This window comes from Schistocerca nitens, chromosome 8 (genome assembly GCF_023898315.1).
Source record: "Schistocerca nitens isolate TAMUIC-IGC-003100 chromosome 8, iqSchNite1.1, whole genome shotgun sequence".
NCBI lineage: Eukaryota > Metazoa > Arthropoda > Insecta > Orthoptera > Acrididae > Schistocerca > Schistocerca nitens.
This window is the reverse complement of record NC_064621.1, coordinates 347,230,958-347,258,122: the sequence shown is the minus strand read 5'-3', so window position 1 is coordinate 347,258,122 and position 27,165 is coordinate 347,230,958. Positions and strand designations below refer to the sequence as shown.

General features: G+C 43.6%; 1 protein-coding gene across 1 annotated transcript in view; it reads left to right on the top strand.

The window, feature by feature from the left end:
• Positions 1–27,165, top strand: part of LOC126198541 (solute carrier family 2, facilitated glucose transporter member 1-like) — a 556,822-nt gene that overhangs the window by 37,077 nt on the left and 492,580 nt on the right. The window contains exon 2 of the mRNA XM_049934943.1: positions 15,419–15,614. Within this exon, the coding sequence (XP_049790900.1) occupies positions 15,432–15,614 (183 nt within the window). The 5' untranslated portion in view covers positions 15,419–15,431. The remainder of the gene's footprint in view (positions 1–15,418; positions 15,615–27,165) is intronic.

Sequence of the window (27,165 nt, the reverse complement as noted above, 5' to 3'; positions counted from 1 at the left end):
AAAAAGAATTACCACTAGTAAAAATCGAAGCGGCAGCTTTGCGATTGCAAGACTTCTACGCTACACTCTCAGATATCTTTTTAGCGAGTCTTGTTCAAATGCTCCAAATGTTTTATACTGAATAACTCTCGGAAATTTTCAGATCTTCGAAAGCGATTCTTTCGAGTGTCTCTCTGTTCTCTGCCCGCCCCTGTTTTTATTTTTTTTTTAAAGAAAAGTGGCCAGAACGTAATGTCCTGCCAAGTTTGAATCAGCCACTTCGTACAGCAATGTCGACGGACTGTATATCTTTCAGAAAGCTATTGTGTAGTCAGTCTGAGTTTACAGGTCACGTAGAACTACTGGTCAGTTTTGGTGGGAAGTGGAGACCAAATAACTCCTCGGTCAGGCACTGAGGACCGCGCTGCTTAAAGAGAGGTTCGACAGGTTGAAACCCAGCCCAACCAGCAAAATTTCGGAGGCCGTTCAGGGATACTTCCCGACTATTTTGGTGTAAGGAATCTGTGGTTTCCGGTTGGTCGTTAGAAAATTTGATTTCTAAACCTCTAATTATCTTTATATTTGTATTTTACGAAAAATATCCGAACAACAGAGCAAATATCGACGGTATGTGCTGTGTCTTATTTTGAAACAAATTTGCTTTATCCACTCACGGTACTTGCAACTGGTAACAGTAATTCCCTCTTTACTCTTCCCCCTCAAGTGAGCATTCACTACGGCTCGGTTCTGTCTCGAAATAGTTTACTTCCTGCAGTTTTACTTGTGTTGATACATAGTAGTATGGATAACGTTACCGATGGAAGAGTTGCCCGATACGCACCTCGTGTGTGGTTTCAGAGAATACGGCGGAAGAGCCGGACAGTGAGGGAATACTGGTACTTTTGCAGCCGTGATTCGTTTACAAGAAACCAGATTCTTCCGACTGGAATTATTGCGTCTTCACTGTTGTAGAGGTACTTTCACAGAAATAAATATTTTTGGCTGTAGTAAACCGAATCAATCATAATCATTTTATTACTCTGCTACGAGCCACCGGAATCACATGTCTCTTGCACCAAAATACTGAAACATATGCCTGAACAAGCGAAGTTTTGTCGGCGATGTACCTGTACACTCTGCAAACAATGAGTTGCCAAGCGTCAAGCGTCCGCCATATTTTTGCCAGAATGTGCGTGGAATTTACAATTAGATAGTGTCGCAAGAGGAATGCTAAGAAAGCAGCTGTTTTAATAAGTTATAAAATAAAAGACTGAAGCAAATGCCGTTCCTATTATGACTAATTAAGTGTGTTAAATCAGTTTGCCGTCGAGGATTGTATATATCTGACGAACGGCGGAGTTAGTGGAAGATTTGCCACATAATTCAGTGTTTCGGAAATAATGGAAATGCGCAGAAAAAAATTTATTATTGGCCATTAATGGCACTGTTGTTGTGGTGACTGTATAACTATCGTAAAGAAAAAGAAGAAGAAGAAAAAATATACTTTCAGTTATTAAACATGATTTTTATTGCAATGCAATACCACTGGTCCTGTTAAACATACATAGGTATCTTGCAAGATAATATACTATGTTATAATTAAACTACATTTTTATAAAACTAACACAAGAAAGAGAATTACTTGCTATGTACAGAGGTAGTTACATAGATCTTAGTTACAGTATGTGTAAACATATTTACATGCAAGCAACAAGTCAGAGAGAATCTCAGTATAAAGACTTTACATTTTATATACACACAGTTGATGTTATTTCTAGGGAGATACAATATTGTTACATTTTTATCTGTACACAGATATTATTTGCAAAACGAAGTTTTTCTGCAGGTATTCGTTTTTACTGTGTTTTAAAATGGTTATAACTGTTAACTCTGGCTTCTTTAGAGAACAATAAATTGCTGAAATTGTTAAAAACCTCTGGCTGTTAAACTAAGTTTGTTTGTTCAATATGTTCCCTCGAAATTTTATCTCTGTTTAACAGTAGAGCTAGCTGTTCTAACAATCAACAGCTGCGCGGGGTAGCCGCGTGGTCTGGGGGCCTTGCCACGGTTCGCGCGGCTTCCCCCGTCGGAGGTTCGAGTCCTCCCTCGGGCATGGGTGTGTGTTGTCCTTAGCGTAAGTTAGTTTCAGTTAGATTAAGTAGTGTGTGAGCTTAGAGACCAATGATCTCAGCAATTTGGTCCCATAGGATCTTACCATCAAATTTCCAATTTACTACGTCATAAAGATCTTGACACACTTCTGTTTTACACGGATACGTTACCAAAGGCGACAAAACTCATCAGAAATATTGGAGAGTGACAAATTTAACAATTTTTGTCGAATCATGATTTGCTACATCACTATTCTGTAAAGAAGCATAAATTGTCTGAGCTACAATGGGTTCTGTACTAAATGAGAAATTACTTTTACGCTCAGTGTACTACTAAGGCTATAGAATGGCGACTTTGTTGCATTAAAAATACGGAAGTTGTCTTCTTCTGCTAGGTACACAACAAAAATGTGAACACTAACAAGTTCCTTATCAATAAAAACTACGAAACTTTGCATATAATTGGAAACTCATTCTATAATTCTGCTCCGTATGATTATTAAGAAGTTTATCGATTAATGCAAATAAGTAACTTCTGGTTTAATATGATAAATTAGAACGGACTGCTGTTAACATATGACCTCTAGCTTATAGTACATCTGTTAAAACAAATATGTACAGAACCAGTCTTAAAAACTCATTACGTAAGACGAAAGTTATGACCTTTCACGATTAATACTCAGTATCGTCGAAGGCAGCTATTAATAACGAAATACTAGTACAGGAGTTACGTATTAAATAACTGGGTTGCAACTGGAATAATGATTACGATAGAGATGAAAAGGTCGGCAAATTTGAAGTAATCTGTTGAAAACTGAACAAAGATATTCAACTAAAAAATGAGAAAAGATACACAAATTTTATAAAACTATGGCGATTCCATTATTGTTTCATGTAAGGGAGAGTTCGACAAATAAAAGGAAAAGTGACTGAAAACTACAAGTAGTAATGCTGAGACTCTTGAGGAGACTGAACGGTTGCAAATTGAATATGCACGGTATAGTCACATTGATGTTTCCATTTGTCAAAAGACGGAATAACCCCTTTTGCCGCTTGGACATGCAGGAGAGAGTCAGTGAGGTTCTGGAAGGCACCAATAGGTATGTGGAGCGATGCCGACTCCAGATGCGGCAGGTCTCCCAGCTTAGGAGGTGGTCTCACGGACGCTCCACTGGGTTTAAATCCCCGGAGTTTGGTGGCCAGGGAGTACAGTTAACTCACGCACGTACACTGTGAGCTGTGTGACACGTTGCAATGTCCGGCTGGTAAATGGCATCGTGCCGAGGAAAAACAAACTGCATCTAGGGTGGATATGTTATCGAAGGATAGATGCACATTCATGTTGATCAAATGTGACTTCCAGCTTGACGAGAACATCCACAGAATGCCACAAAAACATTCCCCAGAACATAACACTCCCGCCTGCAGCCTCGGCCCTTCCGACGATTGTTGCAGGGGGTTTGTTTTCAGACGTTTCACGCCGTACATGCCACCTGTCATCTGTTCGATGTAGCATAAAACGTGGTTCATCTGAAAAGGCCACCTCTCGCTACTCAGTGGACATACAGTTGCGGTATGGCGTGCCAATTCCAGCCTTCATCGCCTATGAACAGCAAACAGCATGGGTGCATGAACCAGATTCCTGCTGCGGAGGCCCATACGTAGAAACGTTCGCCGAACGGTCGTTAGGAGACACTGGTGGTAGCCCCATGGTTCACATGGGCGGTCAATTGCTCAACAACTGCGCGTCTATTCGTCCGTACACAAGTCCCCGGTCGTTGTTCACTCCTGTCATCTATGGCCCATCGTACACCACAGTTGCCTCGCTGCCAGTTATGGTTAGCGTCATTTTGCCATGCGCGGTTTGTATTCAACCACGGCGGCACGCGAATAATTTAAACAGGCGCTTCGGAAATGCTTCCACCCTTGGCCCGAAAGCCAATGATCCTGGCCTTTTGAACATCAGGTAAATCTCTACGTTTCGCATTACGACGACTGCACTGTTTGAAGCGTGCCCTCGACAAACTTTATATATCCTCCACCTGCCACCTGTGAGTGGTTATTGTATCTTGATGTAGAACATAGGCGATGTTTACATTAGTGTGAATGAACTGTGTACGTCCTATTAATGAGGAAACAGCTGAATACCAGAAGAAGGTGGAACAGTGTGTAAATAGAATGAGAGATGAAAGACTACCGCGAACTGTAACTCAAGTGGAAGGAGAGACAGGGAAACGATAGGCACAGACTTTTTGAAGACAGTACACTGAGGTGTCAAAAGTCATGGGATACTTCCTAATGTCGTGTCGGACCTCGTCTAGCCCGGTGTAGTGGCATGGACACTACAAGTCGGTCCCTGCAGAAATAATGAGTCCCGCTGCCTCTACAGCCATCGTATTGCGGAAATATTGCCGGGACTGGGTTTTGAGTCCAAACTGACCTATCCATCATGTCCGGTGGGATTCATGTCGGACGATCTGGGTGGCCAAATCACTCGCTCCAATTGTCCAGAACGTTCTTCAAACTAATCGCGAACAATTGTGGCCTGCTGACATTGCGCACTGTCATCCATAAAAATCCATCATTGTCTGGGAACATGACATCCATGAAAGGCTGCAGATTGTCTCCAAGTAGCCGAACGTAACCATTTCCAGTCAACGATCGGTCAGTTGGACCGCACGACCCTATCATTCCATGTAAACACAGCCTTCACCATTATGGAGCCCCCACCAGCTTGCACAGTGCCTTTTTGACTTCTAGGGTCCATGGTTTCGTGGGGTCTGCGCCACATTCTGACTCTACCATCAGCTCTTACCAACGGAAATCGGGACTCATCTGACCAGGCTACTGTTTTCCAGTCGTCTAGAGTCCAACCGATATGGTCACGAGTCCAGGATCGACGTGCAGGCGATGTCGTGCTGTTAGCGAAGGTACTCGCGTCGGTCGTCTGCTGCCGTAGCCCATTAACGCCAAATTTCGCCACACTACCCTAACGGACTCTGACCACAATCTATTGGTTATGACCTGTAGATTAAAACTGAAAAAACTGCAAAAAGGTGGGAATTTAAGGAGATGGGACCTGGATAAACTGACTAAACCAGAGGTTGTTCAGAGTTTCAGGGAGAGCATAAGAGAAAAGTCGACAGGAATGGGTGAAAGAAATACAGTAGAATTAGAATGGGTAGCTTTGAGGGATGAAGTAGTGAAAGCAGCAGGGGATCAAGCAGGTAAAAAGACGAGGGATAGTGGAAATCCTTGGGTAACAGAAGATATATTGATTTTAATTGATGAAAGGAGAAAATATAAAAATGCATTAAATGAAGCAGACAAAAAGGAATACAAACGTCTCAAAAATGAGATCCACAGGAAGGGCAAAATGGCTAAGCAGGGATGACTAGAGGCCAAATGTAAGGATGAAGAGGCTTATCTCACTATGGGTAAGATAGATACTGCCAACAGGAAAATTAAAGAGACTTTCGGAGAAAAGAGAACCACTAGTATGAATATCAAAAGCTCAGATGGAAACCCAGTTTTAAGCAAAGAAGGGAAAGCAGAAAGGTGGAAGGAGTATATAGAGGGTCTATACAAGGGCGATGTACTTGAGGACAATATTATGGAAATGGAAGAGAATGTAGATGAAGATGAAATGGGAGATATAATACTGCGTGAAGAGTTTGACAGAGCACTGAAAAACCTGAGTCGAAACAAGACCCCGGGAGTAGACAACATTTCATTAGAAATACTGACGGCCTTGGGAGAGCCAGTACTGACAAAACTCTACCATTTGGTGAGCAAGATGTATGAGACAGGCGAAATACCCTCAGACTTCAAGAAGAATACAATAATTCCAATCCCAAAGAAAGCAGGTGTTAACAGATGTGAAAATTACCAAACTATCAGCTTAATAAGTCACAGCTGCAAAATACTAACGCGAATTCTTTACAGACGAATGGAAAAACTAGCAGAAGCCGACCTCGGGGAAGATAAGTTTGGATTACGTAGAAATATCTGAACGCGTGAGGCAATACTGACCCTACGACTTTTTCTAGAAGCTAGATTAAGGAAAGCCAAGCTTTTGATAATGTTGACTGGGATATTCTCTTTCAAATTCTGGAGGTGGCAGGGGAAAAACACAGGGAGCGAAGGCTATTTACAATTTGTACAGAAACCAGATGGCAGTTATAAGAGTCGAGGGACATGAGAGGGAAGCAGTGGTTGGGAAGGGAGTGAGACAGGGTTGTAGTCTCTCCCAGGTGTTATTCAATCCGTATATTGAGAAAGCAGTGAAGGAAACAAAAGAAAAATTCGGAGTAGGTATTAAAATCCATGGACAAGAAATAAAAACTTTGAGGTTCGCCGATGACATTGTAATTCTGTCAGAGACAGCAAAGGACTTGGAAGAGCAGTTGAACGGAATGGACAGTGTCTTGAAAGGAGGATATGAGATGAATATCAACAAAAGAAAAACGAGGATAATGGAATGTAGTCGAGTTAACTCCGGTGATGCTGAGGGAATTAGATTACGAAATGATACACTTAAAGTAGTAAAGGAGTTTTGCTATTTGGGGAGCAAAATAACTAATGATGGTCGAACTAGAGACGTTATAAAAAGTAGACTGGCAATGGGAAGAAAAGCGTTTCTGAAGAAGAGAAAATTGTTAACATCGAGTATAGATTTAAGTGTCAGGAAGTCATTTCTGAAAGTATTTGTATGGAGTGTAGCCATGTGTGGAAGGGAAACATGGACGATAAATACTTTGGACAAGAAGAGAATAGAAGCTTTCGAAATGTGGTGCTACAGAATAATGCTGAAGATTAGATGGGTAGATCACATAACTAATGAGGAAGTATTGAATAGGATAGGGGAGAAGAGAAGTTTGTGGCACAACTTGTCTAGAATAAGAGATCGGTTGGTAGGACATGTTCTGAGGCATCAAGGGATCACCAATTTAGTATTGGAGGGCAGCGTGGAGGGTAAAAATCGTAGGGGGAGACCAAGAGATGAATACACTAAGCCGATTCAGAAGGATGTAGGTTGCGGTAGGTACTGGGAGATGAAGAAGCGTGCACAGGATAGAGTAGCATGGAGAGCTGCATCAAACCAGTCTCAGGACTGAAGACCACAACAACAACAACAACCCTAACGGATACGTTCGTCGTACGTCTCACATTTATTTCTGTGGTCATTTTCTTTACTGATGCTCCCAACTAATAGGGGTTAAGTGATGGAGGGCTCGTTGCCCCCACAAAGCTCCCAGTGCGGACTTACTATCAGCTTACCGGTTCCTAAAAGAGCCAGCGTATCAACGTGCCCACGAGAAAGGGGAAAGCCTCAGGTGAGGAGAGGCTAAGAGGGCCAGGCCCATGTACTGCCCATGACTCACCCACAAACTGCAACCCAAGGAAGAAGCCTCACAGCAGCCGCCCGGTCGCGAGAAGACTGTACTCCAAGAAGCAAAGTCCGCTCCCAACCGATACGCCACAGTTTAGCTACCGTAAGAGAGTCACAGTTCTTGGTAACACTGACAAATCTACGCAAACCCCGCTGCTCTCGGTCGTTCTTTGAAGGCCGTCGGCTACTGCGTTGTCCGTGATGGAAGGTATTGCCTGAAATTTGATGTTCTCGGCACATTCTTGACACTGTACACCTCGCAATACTGAATTCCCTAATGAATTCCGAAATGGAATGTCCCATGCGCCTAGCTCCAACTACCATACCGCGTTCAGTCTGCAAATTTCCGTCGTGCGTCCATAATCACGTCGGACACTTTTTCGCATAATTTCCTTTAGTACAAATAACAATGCACTGTCCTTTTCCACCTTGTGTACGTGATATATGTATTCGTGCTTGTCGTTATCTCATGGTTTTTGTTACCTCGGTGCATAACATTACCAGTTATAACCACGTGGGTAAATACTCGATAAACTTTTTCGAAAGAAATTTAAAGTTTTACCGTGAGCGTGCACTCATGGGAAGGATTCCGACTATGTTTCGTTACATGAAAGATAGGAGCAGTTATAATAGAGGGAATCGAAGCAATGTAATTGCGATTGTGAAGTAAAACTGTAGTAATGCGAGTCAGTAGCGGTCGCAAGCTTAATTAGCAGCCGGCTGCTGTGGCCGAGCGGTTCTAGGTGCTTCAGTCCGGAACCACGCGGCTGCTACGGTTCGAATCCTGCCTCGGTCATGGATGTGTGTGATGTCCTTAGGTTAGTCAGGTTTACATAGTTCTAAGTCTAGGAGACTGATGACCTCAGATGTTAAGTCCCATAGTGCTTAGAGCCATTTGAACCATTTTGAACCTATTTAACAAACTAATTCCGTGGAAACTACCAGCTGTATGTGGCTTTACTTGGGACTGAAATACGTTTTCTCCATTGGACACGAAACAACACAATGTAGCAAGTATTGGTAAGATATCTAGTCATGAGCAGCACACATAAAACCTGAAAATGTCTTAGCAAAAATTATCTCAAAAAAATGTTCAAATGTGTGTGAAATCTTATGGGACTTAACTTCTAAGGTCATCAGTCCCTAAGCTTACACACTACTTAACCTAAATTATCATAAGGACAAACACACACACCCATGCCCGAGGGAGGACTCGAACCTCCGCCGGGATCAGCTGCACAGTCCATGACTGCAGCGCCCTAGACCGCTCGGCTAATCCCGCGCGGCTAAAAATTATCTCTCACTAAAGTACGCTGTCTATTTCAAAGCAAGAAAGATAATGTTCTTTACATAGTACCACTTAAAAAGGGAGCAGCACACCTAATTTAGCCATGGGTTAGCTTTGACACCTTACTTTTGAAAGACAGTAATTTAGGAATGGTCATTAAACTGTTATGTTAACGGATGTGATAACTATATGTTTTCATTTGCAGAACAAACATCTTTGTGTTATGTAGAGCTTAAGTGAAACATGGGACCCTAAATGTATTATGGTTTTAATAAATTCTTGCCAGTTATTTTAACAAGAGCACAAATGCCACCTCGTAGAATCAGGTGCACTGCCAGTGGCCCACGTCTTTAAAGCTCAATATTTCTAGTTCGTAACTCGGCGTCTTCATAATGTATTTCGTCTCAGGAGACACTTAATGAAGATGCCAGGTTGCGACGTCGAAAAATCTTGTTGGGAAGATAGGGACCACCGACAGAATGCCCGATTCTACAAGATGAGAGTCTAAGAAATTATAAGAGCACAAATGTCTCTAAAATGATTGCCACACTTCGTGATCAATTTCACTGTAATATTTACTGAATTACTGGCTGAACGTGCGGTGGGGCCCCAGAAACTATTCTGTTTACTGAATAGATTTAGGACACAGTAAAGATACATGCATAAATGGAAATAAGAACAAAAGCACTATTACAAACCTGCAAAGTAAATCATAATTGTGTCGGCCTTTAATCTGCATTGGCTTATGAATGCTTCGTATAGTCACAACCCTATTATGTTACTTTTAGTACTGAGCAAAAATTTTGGAAAGAAAGAAAATTAAATATTGTAAGTTGGCCTTTTTATTTGTACTCGTTCTGCTGAAATACTTTAATTATTCATTTTACTGGTCACATTAAGCATTTCATACAAAACAGTAACGGAACACTTTCAAAACAGTTTCGATTCCGACGTTCAGTAATTTCGGACTCTTGAAATTACTGCATCGCTAGGAAGGGGAACGGGTCGAGCTAAATGGTGGTGGTGGTTAGTGTTTAACGTCCCGTCGACAACGAGGTCATTAGAGACGGAGCTCATGCTCGGGTTAGGGAAGGATTGGGAAGGAAATCGGCCGTGCCCTTTCAAAGGAACCATCCCGGCATTTGCCTGAAGCAATTTAGGGAAATCACGGAAAACCTAAATCAGGATGGCTGGAGACGGGATTGAACCGTCGTCCTCCCGAATGCGAGTCCAGCTAAATGACTGAGGAATCTACACAGAGTAGATTTTAGATCATCTAGTATTTTCATATTAAGCAAATCACTGGTGCATGCAAATAAACACAATACTAGACTTAACTTGTCCTGAAGGTGGTGGCTGCCGCGATCTTCTGTAGCACCAATACGAAGTCGTCTGGCGAAATTATTGCCCTTAATGTAAAAATGCTCTCAAAATTATCTTCTTGGCCACGAAATTTTATGATTCATGGCACGCCAATAATTTCACGATCTAATACATACAGATCCACATCAGAGGCATAATTTATCCAATCTTGCTACAAATCCAGCCTCATTCGGCACACAGAATGTTAACTGTTTGGATGCTGACCACCGACGGTATGTGCAGCAAAGACTTCTTGCGGTCCTTCGCGCCAAACCACTTTTTATATTCCGCCTACAGTTTTTTCGTTGGGGGAAGGACTTCGCTGCAGGTTTTACATACAATATTGTCTTACGTGTCCTATGCACGAACCAGTTTTACGCACCCTACCTTAACATTATAAAAGGACATAATTTCGAAAATTATATTCACACACTAATTCCTGTAAATATAACTTTATGGGAAATAAGAACAATTACTTTCATATATGAAACTTCCTGGCAGATTAAAACTGTGTGCCGGACCGAGACTCGAACTCGGGACCTTTACCTTTCGCAGGAAAGTGCTCTACCAACTGAGCTACCCAAGCACGACTCACGCCCCGTCCTCACATGAGCGGGGCGTGAGTCGTGCTTGGGATGCTCAGTTGGTAGAGTACTTGCCCGCGAAAGGCAAACGTCCCGAGTTCGAGTCTCGGTCCGGCACACAGTTTTAATCTGCCAGGAAGTTTCATATCAGCGCACACTCCGCTGCAGAGTGAAAATCTCATTCTGGAAACTTTCATATATGTTGAACAAAACAACATAGTAACACAGATATTAAATTTTACGTAGGAAAACACAGAAGTTGCAGGAAGCAAACAGAATCGATCTCGAACATAAGTATTACAGCGAAGTAGAGCACTTGCCCGCGATAGGCAAAGGTCCCGAGTTCGAGTCTCGGTCCGACACACAGTTTTAATCTGCCAGGAAGTTTCATATCAGCGCACACTCCGCTGCAGAGTCAAAATCTCATTCTGTCATATTATTGTTTACGGAGTATTTCAGGATTCCTATCCTTCCTCTCTACTTCCCTAAATTGAGTATCCTGCTCGTTTCTTGGAGTCGATATCTCTACCGTAACTGTAGAATGCTCTTTACGTTTGGTTACAGTTAGCACTGCGACTGAGAGAAGCTATCAATGCACGAACTACCTTTCCCTGTTTGTTCTATAGCAGCTTTAGTTGTTATATTCGGACATCTCAGTAATCAACTTAAAGTTTCGTGTCTCTTTATAAATGACAAACAGTCTAAAATAATCTATCAGTATATTAAAAAATGATGTGGAGAACAAATAAGGAAAGTAGTAATTAACAACTTATGTGAATGTCTTGCTCTTGTAGTAGCCCTTTGTCACTTTTCAGAAAGTAATGCAAGACGAAATACTGTACGCTCTCCCGCACGTACAACGTGAACATTACTGTGCACCGTCTGAATCCCTTTATGTTTGATGGTTTTACAGACGGCACTGGCCTCTTCCAGCAGGATAACTGACCGTGTCACAAGACCAGAATCTTGCTACAGTGATCTGAGCATCATGATATTGAACCTAAGGTTGATGTCTGGGCCACCAAATTAGATTTATTTGCGCGCACAGGAACATGTGTGCATGTACAGACAAACAAATGATTCAAAATTGTTGAGGCTTTCGTGGCCACTTGTTGACAAACTGCCTATTGGCTTCTGTCTCGGGTTCTTCGGCCGACGTTCATCTAATGATTTTTCTGACGTTTCGCCAGCACGAGTGGCTGGCATTGTCAAAGCTTCACCCTCCATTGCCGGTGGTGAACTGGAGCCGAGCTCGCGGGCGCAGACTATATGTACCTGGCGCGCCAACGTCCGAGGGCTTCTCCGTGGTAAGACACTCTTTGATCTTCCTTGTCGGTTTGAAGATCGTCTTTACGCCATGTTTGCGCAATATACGGCCGATTCTGTCCGTCACTCTGGGAATGTATGTCGGGTACGGCCTTTCTGCCATACATTCCCAGAGTGACGGACAGAATCGGCCGTATATTGCGCAAACATGGCGTAAAGACGATCTTCAAACCGACAAGGAAGATCAAAGAGTGTCTTACCACGGAGAAGCCCTCGGACGTTGGCGCGCCAGGTACATATAGTCTGCGCCCGCGAGCTCGGCTCCAGTTCACCACCGGCAATGGAGGGTGAAGCTTTGACAATGCCAGCCACTCGTGCTGGCGAAACGTCAGAAAAATCATTAGATGAACGTCGGCCGAAGAACCCGAGACAGAAGCTAATAGGCAGTTTGTAAACAAATGATTACAATTTCAGAAAAATTTGATCATTTATTCAAGAGAAAGATCTCCACAAATTGAGCAAGTGAATAACACTTTGGACCACCTCTGGTCCTTGTGCAAGCAGTTATTCGGCTTTTCATTGATTAAGTTGTTAGATGTCGTCATGGTGGATATCGTGCCGAACTGCGTCCTATTGGCGCGTTAGATCGTCAAAATCCCGAGCTGATTGGAAGGCCTTACCCATAATATTCCAAACGTTCCCAGTTGGGGGGAGAGCCGTGGACGTTGCTGGCCGAGGTAGGTTTTGTCTATCACAAAGACAAGCAGTGTGTGTGCAGGAATGATCTTGCTGATATGTCTGTCCATGATGGCTTGCCATGTAGGGCAACAAAGTGGAGCTTAGAATGTCGTCAACGTACCGTTGTGCTGTAAGAAAGCTGCGGATGACAAGCAAAGGGGTTCCGCTATGAAAAAAAAAAAATGACGCATCGGATCATGAGTCCTGGTTGTCGGGCCACATGGCGGGCGACAGTCAGGTTGGTATTCCTCCAACTGGTCATCGGGGCTGAGTTCGAAGCGGGACTCCATCACCGAAGACAATTCTACTCAAATCAATGAGATTCCAGGCCGAAGACGTGTCTGGTGACGCCCAGAATAGCGGCAGAATACCAACCTGACTGCCCCCGCCATACAGCTCCACGTGACACAGTCACGTCGATTAAATATTTGGGCGTAACATTCTAGAGCGATATGAAGAGGGACAAGCATGTAAAGGCAGTTATGGGGAAGGCGGATAGTTGTCTTCGGTTCATTGGTGGAATTTTGGGAAGATGTGGTTCATCTGTAAAGGAGACCGCTTATAAAACACTAATACGACCTATTCTTGAGTACTGCTCGAGCGCTTGGGATCCCTATCAGGTCGGATTGAGGGAGGACATGGAAGCAAGTAAGAGGCGGGCTGCTAGATTTGTTACTGGTAGGTTTGATTATCACGCGAGTGTTACGGAAATGCTTCAGGAACTCGGGTGGGAGTCTCTGGAGGAAAAGAGGCGTTCTTTTAGTGAATCGATACTGAGGAAATTTAGAGAACCAGCACTTGAGGCTGACTGCAGTACAATTTTACTGCCGCCAACTTATATTTCGCGGAAAGACCACAAAGATAAGATAAGAGAGATTAGGGCTCATACAGAGGCGTATAGGCAGTCATTTTTCCCTCGTTCTGTTTGGGAGTGGAACAAGGAGAGAAGATGCTAGTTGTGGTACGAGGTACCCTCTGCCACGCACCGTATGGTGGATTGCGGAGTATGTATGTAGATGTAGATGTAGACCAGGATTGCTGTTCTGGGGTGCCATTTCTTTTCGTAGCAGGGTCCCTTCCGTTGTTATTCGCTGCGCCCTTACAGAACAACGGAACATCGACAATGTACCGGGTGATCAAAAAGTTAGTATAAATTTGAAAACTGAATAAATTACGGAATAATGTAGATAGAGAGGTACAAATTGACACACATGCTTGGAATGACATGGGTTTTTATTAGAATCGAAAATATAGAAAGGTTGAAAAAATGTCCGATAGATGGCGCTTCATCTGATCAGAATAGCAGTAGTTAGCATAACAAAGTAAGACGAAGCAAAGATGATGTTCTTTACAGGAAATGCTCAATATGTCCACCATCATTCCTCAACAATAGCTGTAGTCGTGGAATAATGTCGTGAACAGCACTGTAAAGCATGTCCGGAATTATGGTGAGGCATTGGCGTCGGATGTCGTCTTTCAGCATCCCTAGAGATGTCGGCCGATCACGATACACTTGCGACTTCAGGTAACCCCAAAGTCAATAATCGCACGGACTGAGGTCTGGGGACCTGGGAGGCCAAGCATGACGAAAGTGGTGGCTGAGCACACGATCATCACCAAATGACGCGCGCAAAAGATCTTTCACGCGCCTAGCGATATGGGGTGTTTTTTTTTTTTTGTTCTAATGAAACCCCATGTCATTCCAAGCATGTGTGTCAATTTTTACCTCTCTATCTACATTATTCCGTGGTTTATTAAGTTTTCAAATTTATACTGACTTTTTGATCACTCGGTACTTTACCCACTTTGTTACCCTCCATGGCAAGCCATCCCGGGTTTAGACTTCGACAAGATGATGCTCTCCCTCACACAGCGAGTGTTACTACTGGTTGTCTTTATGCTTGGCAAACTTTACCTTTGACAATAAAGTCGCCGGGTCTCTCCCCATTTGAGGTCGTTTCGTGTATTAAGGGCAGGGCCCTCCGACAGATTCGGGATTTTCACGATCTAACGTGCCAATCGGAGAGAATTTGCCAAGATGTCCCTCAGGAGGAAATCCAAGTCTGTCGGTCAATACCAATCCGAATTAATGCATGTGTAAGGACAATAGGTGGACCAACACCTCATTGACTTTCTCAATTTGTGAAGCCCTTTTACTTAAATTAATCATGCAGTTTTTCTGAAACTGTAATGATATGTTTGTCTGTACACTTAGATCACATCTACTGATTTCCGACACATTCGGATGCATCCTTCTTGATGCGTCTTTTTTGGTTGTGTGTGTATGTGTGTTTGTGTTAAAAAATGTTAATTGTGTGTGAAATCTTATGGGACTTAACTGCTAAGGTCATCAGTTCCTAAGCTTACACACTACTTAACCTAAATTATCCTAAGGACAAACACACACACCCATGCCCGATGGAGGACTTGAACCTTTGCCGGGACCAGCCGCACAGTCCAGGATTGCAGCGCCCTAGACCGCTCGACTAATCCCGCGCGGCCTGTGTGTGTGTGTGTGTGTGTGTGTGTGTGTGTATTAAGCACTTGTAGAATCCGCCACATGCAGATTCGGTGCTGTATTGCGTTCTAAAGATAGATCAACGTGCTTTTGAGCAGGTGGCTGTAATGTTTTGGCTCATCAGTGTGTATTGACAGAGTGCTAGTGTGGTACAGCTGCCTTGTACTGTGGTGTTCGCAGCGCAGGGGGCGGCATGTCCCGCGAGGGCTCCCCGGACGAGGGCGAGGGCTACCACGCCGAGTCGCACCCCCTGCGGCCGCAGGCGGCGGCCATGCTGCAGGTGCCGGGTCGGCTCTCCATATCGTCCAGCGTCAGCGACCTCGCGGCGCCCATCTACGTCCGCCAGGACTCCACAGTGATGCGCCGTCCGCAGCCGGTGAGTACTGCCACCAGGTGTTCGTACCACATAACTCGCAGCCATTCTCAGCTGCTACTTCACCTACACTGGCCGATAAAGAGAAAGTGAAGCTCCCAGAAGACACGGCAGGATGTCCTACAGGTACACATCCTTGGCGGGTATACAGGGTGTAACGGGTAAAAGTGCAGATACACTGAAGAGCCAAAGGAACTGGTACACCTGCCTAATATCGTGGGCCCCGCGAGCACGCAGAAGTGCCACAAAACGACGTGGCATGGACTCGACTGATGTCCGAACTCACACCATGAATCCTGCAGGGCTATCCATAAATCCGTAAGAGTACGACGGGATAGAGATCTCTTCCGAACAGCATTTTGCAAGGCATCCCAAATATGCTCAATAACGTTCATGTCTGGGGAGTTTGGTGGCCAGCGGATGTTTTACGAAGAGTGTTCCTGGAGCCACTCTGTAGCAATTCTGGACGTGTGGGGTGTCGCATTGTTCTGCTGGAATTGTCCAAGTCCGTCGGAATGCACAACGGACATGAATGGATGCAGGTGATCAGACAGGATGCTTACGTATGTGTCACCTGACAGAGTCGTATCTAGACGTATAATGGTACCATATCTCTCCAACTGCACATCCCCCAGATCATTACAGGGCCTGCACCAATTTGAACAGTCCCCTGCTCACATGCTGGCTCCATGGATTCATGAGGTCCTCACCTTACCCGTACACGTCAGTCCGCCCGGTACAATTTGAAACGAGACTCGTCCGACCAGGCACCATGTTTCCAGTCATCAATAGTCGAATGTCGGTGTTGACGTACCCAGGAGGGGCGTAAAGCTTTTGTCGTGCAGTCAGTAAGGTACACGAGTGGGCCTTCGTGTGCGAAAGCCCATATCGAAGATGTTTCGTTGAATGGTTAGCACGCTGACATTTCTTGATGGCCCAGCATTGAAAACTGCAGCAATTTGCGTAAGGTTTGCTCATCTGTCACGCTGAACGATTCTCTTCAGTCATCGTTGCAGAATGTTTTTCCGGCCGCAACGATGTCGGAGATTTGATGTTTTACCGGATTCCTAATATTCACGGTACACTCGTGAATTGGCCGTACGAGAAAATCCCCACTTCATCGCTACCTCGGAGATGCTGTGTCCTATAGCTCGTGCGCCGACTATAACACCAAGTTGAAACTCTCTTAAATCTTGATAACCTGCCATTGTAGCAGCAGTAACCGATCCAACAACTGCGCCAAACACTTGTTGTCTTGTACAGGCGTTGCCGAACGCAGCGCCGTATTTTGCCTGTTTACATATCTCTGTATTGAATACGCACGCCTGTACCAGTTTCTTTGGCGCTTCAGTGTATTTTTATACTTGGTACCTTAATATGTACACACATCAGTGGATTGGTTGTTTTTTCTCTGCGTCGAACAGTCTTCCCCAAAAACGCCACAAACTTTACGATTTGATGTTCTTGATATGTCCATACCTGAGCTGCGAAGTTAACGACGCGTGCCAGTATAAACCACCCTAGGCATAAGTGGCTTACTCTTGCCACACGTACTTGGAAGTACTAACAAAACCAAACTCCGTCCGAATAGGTCTCTGAAGACCCAATGGTACCGATCGACCGCCAAGTCATCCTCAGCTGACAGGCACAGCTGGATGCGTGTATGGAAAGGCATGTGGTCAACAGAGCAGTCTCCCAGTCGTTGTTATTTTCGTCACCAGAGCCGCTAGTTCTCAATCAAGTAGCTCCTCAATTGGCCTCACAAGGGCTGAGTGCACCGCACTTGCCAACGGCGCTTAGCAGATCCGTATAGTCACCCATCCAAGTGCTACCCAAATCCGACAGTGTATGACTTCGGTGAACTGCCGGGAACTGGTGTTACCACTGCAGCAAGACCGCTGGCGCTTCGAGGTAGTAACGAACCTAAAAACATACGACTTGCAACACCTATAATTATTAGCCAGTGAATGCTCCAAATACTGATGTAATGTTGTTGAACACCGTCCTCAGTCACAAACAGAAATATCTGCACTTGTAACCGTTACACCCTGTATGAATGATACGATTTGCAATTCTCAGTGACAGGTAGAGTGGCCTCCAGCGAGCATTAGTGTTGTTCGTGTTTAGTGTCGCTACCGGGCCTAGAAGAGTATATAAGAGGCGTGAACAGGGTCAGATGTTGAATGATCGCTGTGAAGGATAATGAGATGCCACGTCCTCGAATGAGAAGTGTTATCAGCGCCCGACAGAGTTTGGAAGGGATCCTATTGTCTGATCATGCCATATCTAGATTTGTGGGGCATTCGGATGTGACTGTGGACTGATGTTGAACTGCATGGGAAAGTGAGGGCAGGCACACTGGTCATCAAGATTCCAGTCGACCACGTCTGACCATCACAAGGGAGGATCATCGTATTGAGCACAAATGTTCATTGTAACATCTTCACATCTGCGTTCTCCATCCGAGAACAAGTAATGGACTCCCTGCAACATTGTCTGTATCATCCCACACTAGATGCCGCAGCCAGACTGGGGAATGACAGTCCCAAAGGTAGGCTGTCGTTAACATGGCAATATAAACTCTATACATTCCTGTCATGGTGACAGAATGGGGGCGATCTGCAGTGTATTAAACGCAGAAGAAAAACTCCAAAAAGCAGAGATCGCTAGTAAAGCATTTAATCCTATTACCGATCTCGGTAAGATCACGTTACTATCTTCGGATTGGCAATGGCAGAACCAATCTGAAAGGGTAATAGATTTACAAGTTAAGTGTAACAATGTACAAAATGAATTGTACATACACTTGGAAAAGTAACGTACCTTATACTCTACAAATTCACATAATCTCCTTCATCTGCGCTTTGTATCACGTCACGTCACGAATGTGCTTGTGAAGATCGTGAAAATCACAGGATATCGGCATGTCAGATTTAAAAGAAACAACCTGTACAAACACAAGGATAGTGAACCGAATACAAGTGCTCATGCTCAAACAACATCTGACTACAGACTGAGATGAAGAGTAAACACATCAGCTACTCCTTAAGCCCACCAGGTGGCATTGTGGTAGTACATTTCGCAATCGTTTTGTGTAAATCAAAGGCATGAATATACAATACTAAGTAACTGCTGATATGCTAATTGAAAAAAGAGCTTTTACAAAACCATATTTTATATGGAAAGCATAATCCAAATCAGAAACTATAGTGATATTAAAACAACAAGTTTTAGGGAATTCTTAAAAGACTTCATTCTATTAATACGTAAAACTTGTTTATATAATAAGTGAATGATGTAATCCAGTAAGTAATCAAACCAAACATTCTTCAAACCCTATAACATTCATCGATAAAACAATGGAGTATGATGTCTAGACACATCGTAATCGAACATAAACTGTTGCATTTGCAGTGGTGTCGTGACAGAGAAGCATGAACTGCTGATGTGTGGTGTCGCATCGTGTTCAGTGATGAATAGCCGTTCTGCACTCTCCCGGATAATCTTCGTCAGTGACTATGGCGGCGAGCTGGGGAAAGGTCCGATTCTTCCAATGGTTAGGAGCGTCAGAACGGTGTGTTACTTCTGGTGCTATGACATGGAGAGACTTCGTGTATGATTTCTCGTCATGGCTTGTAGTGATTGAGGAAGCTCTGATGGCACAGCTGCACGCCACGAACATCCTGATTCCTCGTGAGCTACATCTCATGTGACTGTGTTGTGGTGCCATTTTTCAACAAGACAAGGCTCTTACATACGTGAGACATGTCTCTTTGACAAGTCTGCGTGACGCCGAGGCACTTGGTGGCCAGCAAGATCCCCAAATCTGTCCTGCTCGGACGTCAACTTTATCCCAGTGCCAGTACCTAGGATGTCAAGCGCCAGTTTCAACAGTTGTGGGCCAGTATGACGCAGCAGGTGATACAAAGGTTTTATGACTGCCTTCTCAACCGTATTAGTGTACGCAAAGCGACTAGATGGGGCGCAACGTCATACTTATAGGTGGGTTCATACAGACAATTTCTTCGTAAGTTTGACTCGATTTTGTACTCACTGAAATAAACATCTCATAGCCTCTCAACCCGTGAAGTTTCATTTCGTTTCCTGCTCCCCTTCTGGGAGGTATAATTTTTTGTCAGGCTGTGTATATTCGCCATGTTTTACGTTCGTTAATGCTTGGGACATTTAAATGGCGACCCTATAATGCACCAAGCACTTGTTGTCACGAAAGCTGTCGTTTTATTCGGGTCGAAACAATTTTTCTGCTCCCAGATTTCTTTTTTTATAGTTTCGCGTTAGTATCAGTGCCATTTTTATTGCAGAGTCGTGGAGTTGAAGTTGTTGACAAGAGGAACTTTCTCATCTCATTTTCCGTCAGCTATTCGTTCCCCTCTAAAATACCGGCCGCTTCCTTGGTCGTAAAATGTACTGCCGCGACTGGCCTCCAGTTGTGGGTTATAGGCCAGTCGCGGGCACGCTGCAAAGTAAAATAATAATATTTCCTTCTGTGGCATCGATAGACACGATGCTACGGCGTGGGTGCAAGTACTTAAGATGGCACTACGACCGACACCGACGATAGCGCCCTCTAGCAGGTGATGTCCAGATCTACGAGCTCCGCTGCAGATTCTCCGCCCATTTGATCAAGAGCAGACGGCCGTGACACTTCGCTTGCTATTGAGACTATGTACTACTTACGACGCGTCTAAGGCTTCGCACCTCAGTGCAAAGTTATGTATTCAGTTAATATTGTGATATAGTAAAACCATTTCTAAGAGCAGTACCGAGAGATTTTCACCTGTTCCTGCTCCTACTCACTTCCTACATTCGGCCCACCCTTCAGTTTACAGGAGCAGACCCACGCGCCGCCTTCCAAGCGGGATACAAAACCTTCTGGAACCGCGCGACCGCTACGGTCGCAGGTTCGAAACCTGCCTCGGGCATGGATGTGTGTGTTGTCCTTAGGTTAGTTAGGTTTAAGTAGTTCTAAGTTCTAGGGGACTTATGACCTCAGCAGTTGAGTCCCATAGTGCTCAGAGCCATTTGAACCATTTGAACAAAACCTTCTACTACCCCATATTATCGCAAGCTCTGAACACAGTGCTTTGACGAACAATGCTGAAAAACGTCTCTCAACATCATGGAAGAAGTCGACCCCCATAGATATACGAACAAGATGAATAATAAAAGTTTGTTACTAATTTTTTAATTGATGTATTAAAAAACTAGTAATTAACTGCCTATATTCCAATTACAAGTTACAACAGCAACAGAATTAATGAAGTAGAAAGTAGCTGAGGCAGTTAAGTCTATCGATTAAAATTGTGCTGGTCATAGTTTTATGTGGTCGGGAAGTCCATCACTTATGTGTGATGCCTTCGTAGCACTGAGTTCGACGAGATGACGACAGGTGAACCCTAACTGGTCTGATATCATTCCCCTTTTATTACTCCGAAAGAATGTTTGCTATTGTGGCAGCCTCATTAAATTAGAATGATCCAGAGGAGTAATAACTCACAGGTTCAGATGTCTTTTATTGATGATGTATTCTTAGCAAACAAGGCGACTTACGCAAATGAAATTCAGAATCACCGCTACAGTGTTACGATCAGTTATTAAAAAGTCCTTCCAGCATGTCTTTAAAGGCACCAGCGTCGTTTTACAAGACAATGGAAGTCACTTTCTTCATATGGCGGAGTAAACGGCAGCCATCTTTACTTCCGCGACTGTCATCCATCAGATTCCTGCAGCATAGGCGTCGTGAGATTATCTAGTCCGTAATTCTGTGTGGAGCCTCCACGTTGGCTGCTTGACGCATCGACTGTGAAGGCAGTGTCAGCTGAGACCCGGCACTGCGTCCCTCCTTCGCTGGACCGCGCTAATGACCTCTCACTGGCTCCTACCGCCATCTCACATCTCGCCCACACAGTGGCGAACTTCTTCGTCTTGCAACCTTCTTACTGCTCCCGACACAAAGGAGTTACTGTGCTGCCCCTCAGATAAACGTCCTGATGGCCGTTCTTACACCCTAATTTGCTAAATCAATAATTTTAATCCTCGGAGGTTCATCATAGTATAAAAATGCAATAGTTATTTTCTTTATCTGAAATACATCACTGCAGTGTCATCCCGTGATAACTCTATTTGTATAAGAACTTACATGTTATAAAAAAGATTCTGTCTGAATTAACTTCCCAGATTTTCCTATCCTGACAGGCTTATTATCTCTGCCTAAAATACTCTTCATTTCTTTGAACTTTTTCGATGTTTTCTGTCAATACTATCTAGCAATTATCTCTTATCTCGCGGCAGTACCCCAGAAGAGGATGGACAAGCGTAATTTAGGCAGTCTCTTTAGTAGATTTGTTGTATTTCTTAACTGTTCCGCCAATAAAACGGAATCTTTGGTTCGCCTCCCCGACAATATTGGCTTTGTTATAGGTTCCTATTTATCTTGTTTGCACTCTAGGTATTTAGTTACATCGAAAACCGTTACATACGTGCCTGACTTTCATGGATTGTTTTAGTACTCACGCAGAGGAACTCACACTTTTTATTGTTTAGACTCAATTGCCACGTTTCGCACCATACAAATTTGTCTGAATCGTTCTGCAATTCGTTTTGACCTTCTCATTATTTTACTAGGCGGCAAACGACGGCATAATCTCTAAGCACTCTACGAGGAGTCCTCCGATTTTCGTCTAAATCGTTTATGTAGATTGAGAATTGCAGAGGGCATGTAACACTTCCCTGAGGGGCCCCATATATCACTTCTGTTTCTGTCAGTTACCACGAACTGTGAACTTCCTGGCAGTAAATGAGGAATCCAATCGCACAACCGAGATGATGCCCCACAGGCAAGCAATTCTATTAGTAGCAGCGTACCAAGAACGGTGTCACAAACCTTTTGGAAATCTAGGGATATTGAATCAATCTGATGTCCCCTGTCGATGGTATACATTACTTCGGGTACGGAGTCAACTTCATGTCCCCTTTCGGTGGTACACATTACTTCATGTAAGTAAGGGGCTAGTTGTGTTTCACACGAACGGTTTTTTCTGAATCCGTGATGTTTATGTGTCAATAAATTTCAGAATGAGATTTTCACTCTGCAGCGGAGTGTGCGGTAACATGAAACTTCCTGGCAAATCAAAACTGTGTGCCGGACCGAGACTCGAACTTGCCCGTGAAAGGCAATGGTCCTGAGTTCGAGTCTCGGTCCAGCACACAGTTTTAATCTGCCAGGAAGTGTCAATAAATTGTTTACTCCGAGGTATTTCACAATATTCAAATACAGTATATATTTCAATAACATACTGATAATCGATGTCAATGATACGGGTCCATAATTCAACGGATTATTTCTATTTCCGTCCTTGTGTATTGCTGTGAACTGTGCATATTTCCAGTCTTTAGTTACGATGCTCCTGTACTAACAGACTGTCAGTGTACTCATTATGATTCCAGTACCTTAATGACTCATTGTCTGCTGGTTCCATATCGAAAGAGTAATCATCGTTTTAATTCTTCGCGGGTATACTGCCAATGTAAAAACGCCCTGATGTCCACCTAGCGGCGGTAATAACCCATTTCATAGCGGTCCATTAGCTAATTGCTTGAAAACAAAGCCGACCAGTAGCTCCCGCCGTCAATTAACTAGGAGCTTTTTCTCTGCACTTCCAGTGCATTATAGCGCACTTTCCGACTGCGGAACAAATTCGTACAGCACCGTCTTATTTTTGCTCAGCTTTTGTCCCGCGAAGTAGCGGAGCCTGCCTCTTCGGCTCTCTGTTTGCATTTGGCGTGAACTTGTGCTTTACCAAAATAGAGACCCGTTGTCTTGAGGTCTATATGGAGGTTATCTAGCCAGCGTTGCCTCGGAATCCCAAAAGGTCCTTTACCATCGACTTTCAAAGAAAATCGACTTTTGCTGTTGTTTCTTGGTCTGCTCAAACTACGTGTCTGTACCACCACAGACTGCTTTGCCTCATCTTCTCAACGACAGGTGCCATTCCGCATCATATACGGAATTCGTCACTGGTCACATAATCATAAAGTGTCACATCATGTGGCGCGTGTCAGTGGTTGTGTCATACTCTAATATTGGACCTTGTTCTTGGAGAGGATGAAATGCCAGAGAGGGGAGTGGCAATTCTGTTAACTGTGTTCCCGATTGAATTTAAACCGCAAGAAAATACGTTTACCATCCGAATCTGTGAAGAAGAAGCACTTATTACTGTCGGGAATAATTTGTATAACTTCAGAAAAGTATCCAATCGACCGAGGTCGTTAAGGAAGTGTCACACAAGGGAAGTGTCACACAAGCAACGCAGGCCTTTGTTGATATTATGGTTCAGCGCCTATACACTGGAGCTATAGTTCGACAGTTCCAGGTCTTCCGCCCTTCTAAGAAGCAGCATATCACAAAGGTTACACTCTCAAACGAGAACACTGCCAACGATAGCACTCATTACTTGTAATGTCTGTACAGACACTAATATATTCCGTTGTCTGTATAAGTTAAAATGTCGAGATTAATTGTTTAGTTTGCTTACTATGGAATATATTACAAGAACTGTTTCGGGATTGAATATGGCTGATAGATTTTTTAAAACCACTGAAATACTTGTTTGTACCAAACTGCTCCATACCTGGTTCCGCGCTTTTTCCTTTTACTTTTCGTATTCGAGGAATTATATGAAGGTGCAGAGTACACTGTTGGACAGCAATAATTCCAGTGATGTACGACCGTGCAAAGTTGCGCTACAATACAACGAAATGTATCGGAATGTACAGCAATAAACCTTCGGGGTTCGTTTTACAAGCAAGTTCTAAAATGAATAACGTAACCCGAACTTATGCTTCACAGGGGAAAAATATGACTGAAACAAAAATTACGAACACGCAAATATTCAGGGTTACAGTAAGGATTCTTGGGATGAATAAGAAACCAAAATCTGCCAAAATTATGGTAATTAGTAGCATACAGCTTAAGTGTAATAACAAATTAGTCTTACGTTTATGAAAGCCAGCCAAAGAAAAACAAGTCCGAGGAACTCGAATGTATTTTCATTTGTCTTAAAAAAGAAAAAATTTAAAAGCGACTGAAGTTATATCAAAGATACATAAGTTATTCTCTGTTGAGTGAATAGATGCAAAATTAATCTTTTGCATACTGTCCCACAAACAACTCAGTTGGCTGTAAAGTTGTAGCTGGATACTGATTTCGGTAATGGAGGTATGTACGAAGGGTGCATGACTCCCGAAAGTAAGTCTTACAGTTGGATTGGAAGAATGTTGGGACGGCAGTTTCTAAAGGACAGCGCCGATCGGAATTGTGGTTCCAGATGTCGGCAAGGCACTGTGTAACATTGTGCCAGCTCCGCGACAATCACAGATTTTTTTTTTAATGGTTCGAATACGGTGCATAAAACGAAATAATAAATCAATTTAGATAGCCAATTTATGCGTTGCAACACCAAAAATAATCCGTAACCGGACACAAGATTTATATCTATTATTTAGGATGTATTTCGGAGATGCAGTTCTATCTTGGACTTCGGATCGTTAAAATAGGTCCCACGAAGCCAATGACGTCAGACATTCTAAAATAATTTAATTTCTTAACGAGAAAAATAGAATGATCTTAACTTTTAACCATTTAGTATCATCGCCGGATTTGTACATCCAGATCGAGACGGACGCATCCAGACATTGCAGAGTTGTTTGGTTTCGCATCTGCACTGCGGGTGGTGGTGTTGACTTTGCGTCAGTTGGCATGTGCTTTCTCGTCCAATCATGTTGATGTTTCCGCAGCTTTCCGATCGCCGACGCTATTTTGCTTTCTTTCCTACTGTGGCTTGCTTGTACGAAACTGACGATTCTAAACTTTGACGTTTTGGACTACAGTCGCTTTGTCCTTTCGGGTTTGTGTACTGTTTTCGCCATCAACCACTAGATCCTTACGGTGACTCGTGGAGCTTTCACACTTGATTGGTGCAGTACAAAAAATCGAAATAGATTGCTTTTGAATACTTCTTACTTGAGTATCTGGGTTTTGTTCCATTTTCTCTGTCTGCTATCCCTCTGAGTCGCTCATCTTTAACTTTCCACTATTTCAATGTACAAACATCAGTTCCGAATTTGGCAACAGATTTTGTTCTAACGTTTAACTCTCAAGGATTACGACGGACAGTGCACTAAAGTGAGAACCGGTCTTGCACTGCAATTACAATACACGACAGAATCTTTTAACGTAAGCATAATAAGAATCCCACTTACATAATCAACTATGGTTCTTACTGTCTAACACCCAACGTGGTCAACGATTCCTCCTGGCCCTAAAATCACATATGTGACGACCTCAGATTTTTTTTTCTTTATTTGGCCATGGGAGTATTGTGTGCCAAAGCCTTTCACAGGAGTTTCTTCCGTGTAGCACCGATTAGTATGCCTAATCTCGTCGATACGGTTCGTCGCTGGGCGAGGGTTCTCCTTGTTAGCAGCGTGTAGAAATCCAGCTTAATGCTTCTACATCGTCTCTTTTTATTATTCGTGTAAAGTGGTCTGATATTATTTGCTTGGCATGAACTAGTTCATTGTGGCTGTAGCTGTTTCAGTATTACCGGTGTATTCAAGGATGTTAGTACTGCCCTTCTACACCCCCAATCGCACTCCCCTATGTAATTCGGAATTGACCACTAGACCTCTTGTGAAACAGTCCCTCGAGTATAAAAGGAGGCGTGGAGTATCGTGATGTCAAGAAAATCAATGACAACAAAATGGGTCGGTCAGGAGAGCTCATTGATTTCGAACGTGGACTAACCATTGCATGTCACCTGAGTAACAGATCCATCAGGAGCATTTCAACTCTTTTAAAGCTGCCTAAGTCGATTTTTTGCGATGTTCTTATGAAGAGGAAACATGAAGGAAAAATCACGGCTAAATCAAGGCCAAGCAGATTCCATGTACAGATGAACAGGGCCGTTGAGATTTGCGGAGAGCGAATGTAAAAATAAAAGGCATGAAATCGGTGGAAGGATTCACTCGTGAGTTTCAAAGTGCTACCAGAAGCGACGGTAGCGCAATGACGTTGGGTAGGGAGATAAAACGAATGGGGTACAATGGTCCAGTAGCTCCTCACAAGCCACACGCTTTTGTAGTCAGGGCTAAGCGACACTTGGGGTGATGTAAACAGCGGTGTCAGAGAACAGCAGATGACTGGAAACGAATTATTTGGAGTGATCAATCAGGCTCTACTTTGTGGCAGTCAGACGGAAGGGCTTAGGCTTGGCGAATGGCTGGAGAACGTCGCCTGCCATCATCTGTGATGCCAACAGTGATGTCCGGATGAGGTGGTGCTACGATATGAGGGTGTTTTTCGTGGTTAGGGTGTCGTCCCGAAATTGCGCTTAACAAACGCTAAATGCGAAAGGATATGACACACTTTACAGCACTGTGTACTACGTACGCTGGAGGAAATATTCGGAGACGATGATTATTTGTATCAGCAGGACAATGAACCCTGTCATCTAGCAGCTTGTGTGTGGCAGTG